This window comes from Temnothorax nylanderi, unplaced genomic scaffold (assembly GCF_030848795.1).
Source record: "Temnothorax nylanderi isolate EJ_2023f unplaced genomic scaffold, tnyl_v1.0 TNYL_tig0013_pilon, whole genome shotgun sequence".
NCBI classification, from domain to species: Eukaryota; Metazoa; Arthropoda; class Insecta; order Hymenoptera; family Formicidae; genus Temnothorax; species Temnothorax nylanderi.
This window is the reverse complement of record NW_027249075.1, coordinates 1,149,951-1,152,529: the sequence shown is the minus strand read 5'-3', so window position 1 is coordinate 1,152,529 and position 2,579 is coordinate 1,149,951. Positions and strand designations below refer to the sequence as shown.

The window sequence follows — 2,579 nt, the reverse complement described above, 5'->3', positions numbered from 1 at the left end:
CTGTTAATTCTGGGATTATTTATTCAAGCGTTTGAAAGTAACGCGATATCCGCAAGGGGTAGCTTTGTCGAGTAATATTGCTATATATCGATATCTATACGAAATATCGATATTACGTCTATATTTACAATATCGTACTTATAATTATTATTTTATCTATCTAAAAAGGATCTATTTTCACTTTTCATATATTCTTCATAAAACATACTTCCTCCAGAAATATCGACATTTTACATTAAATATTAAAAGCTGGATTTAAGTGCTAAACGTTTGACGGAAAAATCAGGATCATTCCGAGGGTTTCGCTCGGGAGATTCGCGTCCCTCGGCGCGACCTCGGCCTCGGGAACGGATCACACGGATCTCGGGGGCAGGCGCGTCGCGACGCCTGCGCGACGGCGACAGGTGCTCGGCGGCGCAGGGCGCAGGCCGCGCAGGTTTGCCAGGCATCGCGGCGCCCCCGGCCCCGCGGCCGTGTCGCGAGGGGGCGGTAGGGGTGGCGGGTGGCGGCGCCGTTTCGCCAGTTGTTACCCGTAAGCCCGCGCTCGCGGACGACGGGCCGTGAAACCAGCCCCCGATCATCCCCCGTCGCACGGCTCTCGAGCTCCCTCGACTCGGTGGTTTCTGTCCCCGTCCTCCCCCCTCGTCCCTTCCACCCGCGCGGGAACCGGACTGCTCCGGGGTAACGCTCGGTCCCCTCCCCCCCTCTTCCTCGCTCGTTGATCGTCGTCGCGGTCGACCTCCTCGCGCGGCTCGTCGCCATCGTCGTGCTCGTCGCGGTCGCGCTGCCCCGTTCCTCGTCGTCCGTTATCAACCCTCCCTCCCATCCATCCTTCGCTCGCCCCCTCCCCCCTGTCGCGGGTTATCGCGTATCGCATAGCGGTGGTGGTGCTGGTGTTGGTGGTGGTGGCCGTCATCGGTATGAACGATGATGGACGTGGAGGAGACCAACACGGCGTCCACCGCGAGCTCCTCGCCGAGACCTTCCAGCCCCGCCGCGGACTCCACTTTCATCAGGTGAGAGAATTTTGCAGTACACACACACACACACACACACACACACACACACACACACACACACACACATACATATACATACACATATATGTGCATATGATCGTGTATACATGCATGCATGTTGGAACGATAGAGAGGAAGAGAGGAAAAGAGAGAGAAATAATTCGTGTAATTTCGGCGGGTTCGGATTCGGCGATCCGCACGCGAGAACGGCCCTTCCCCCCTCGCGGCGTAAGATTCAGTTTCTCGTACAGCGCTGGAAATTGAACTCGTACCGAATTTATACGGCGCGCACATGCGCACACGCGCGCCGCCTCCAGAGTCCGCGTCCGTTTCTCGACGAATTTGACCGTGTCGCTTCCCTTCCCCTCCGGTCCGGAAGATCGCTAAGCAACTTGCGCGAACGTTACGTTGGATTAACACGGTAAAGTAGCTCCGATTGCGAACACGAGTTCGTCAAATATACGTTGCAAATTGCGCGTCTCTCGCGCGAATAAAGATTCGATTAAGCGATGCTGAAAAATTTTCCGCCAAGACGCTCGCCTTCGAATTTTGAGATCTTTCTCTCTCTCTCTCTCTCTCTCTCTCGCGATACTATTCCCACGCGGACAGAACTTTCGTTATTTCTACTTCGTTCTTGAATATATTTCAGGTACATTTGTCTCGAACACTCTCGCCCTGGAAGGCAAGTTAAGGGTAGCTCCGAAGAGAGTCTGAATCGGGCCGATTATTTCGCTCTCGCGTCGACGACGACGGCGGCGGTGGCACACACGGCCTTCGTGTGTGCGACGAGCGCGATATCACGGTGGTTGGACGGCGGAAATACACGGGTCCGCGTATTCGCGGGATCGGGGTATACACGCGCGGGCGCCGATTAATAATGCACGCATTAAGTGCACCGCCACCCCCCGGAGCCCTCAGCGTCCCCCAGCGTCCGCTAGTCCGCGCGCTCCTTCTCCATTCTGTTGATTTAAAAATGCAGGTGACGGAGCACAACGGAGCTATCGAGGCGCGCCGCCGTGAATACCCGATCTCTCTCTTTCTCTCTCTCTTTTTCTCTCTCTAGGTTACCTCGAAGACGAGGGTCTCCGTTTCTTATGTCGGTCCATGCCGGAACTCGGGGAAAGCGAATTTTAAACCCGAGGAAATTCAATTCGGACCGCGTCGCGCTCACGGATTCCGCGATTAGATCACCGAGTCTTACGGTGAGTTCCGTAACTGAAAGCTACTGATGCAACCCTTCGTCGAGCTTCGAATTCCGCGGACGCGTGGAAACGACTCTTCGTTTGTGACAATGCGGTAAAACAGACACATGAATTTATCGAGATTACAGGCAGCTTCCGTCCTCCGTTTTTCGATCCATGATAACTTCTCAATTGAGAAGAAACTGCGAGTCGTCTCGATTCTCGATAAATGTCGAGATTTTTGCAATCGTGATCCGTAGATCTTAAAAATATTCTTAAATATCTTAAATATTTTAAGTATCTGAAATTCTTCACGTTAATAAATATGTCTCTGTCAAGTTGTTGATTCCTAACAATAAGGAGTTTTTGCAATACCGTC

General features: G+C 53.0%; 1 protein-coding gene across 1 annotated transcript in view; it reads left to right on the top strand.

Annotated features, from left to right (window-relative positions):
• The first annotated feature begins 537 nt into the window (after nt 1–537).
• Eip78c (Ecdysone-induced protein 78C) overlaps nt 538–2,579 on the top strand; it is a 71,421-nt gene continuing 69,379 nt past the window's right edge. Inside the window, exon 1 of the mRNA XM_071697776.1 lies at nt 538–1,016. Coding sequence (XP_071553877.1) covers nt 928–1,016 — 89 coding nt within the window. The 5' untranslated portion in view covers nt 538–927. The remainder of the gene's footprint in view (nt 1,017–2,579) is intronic.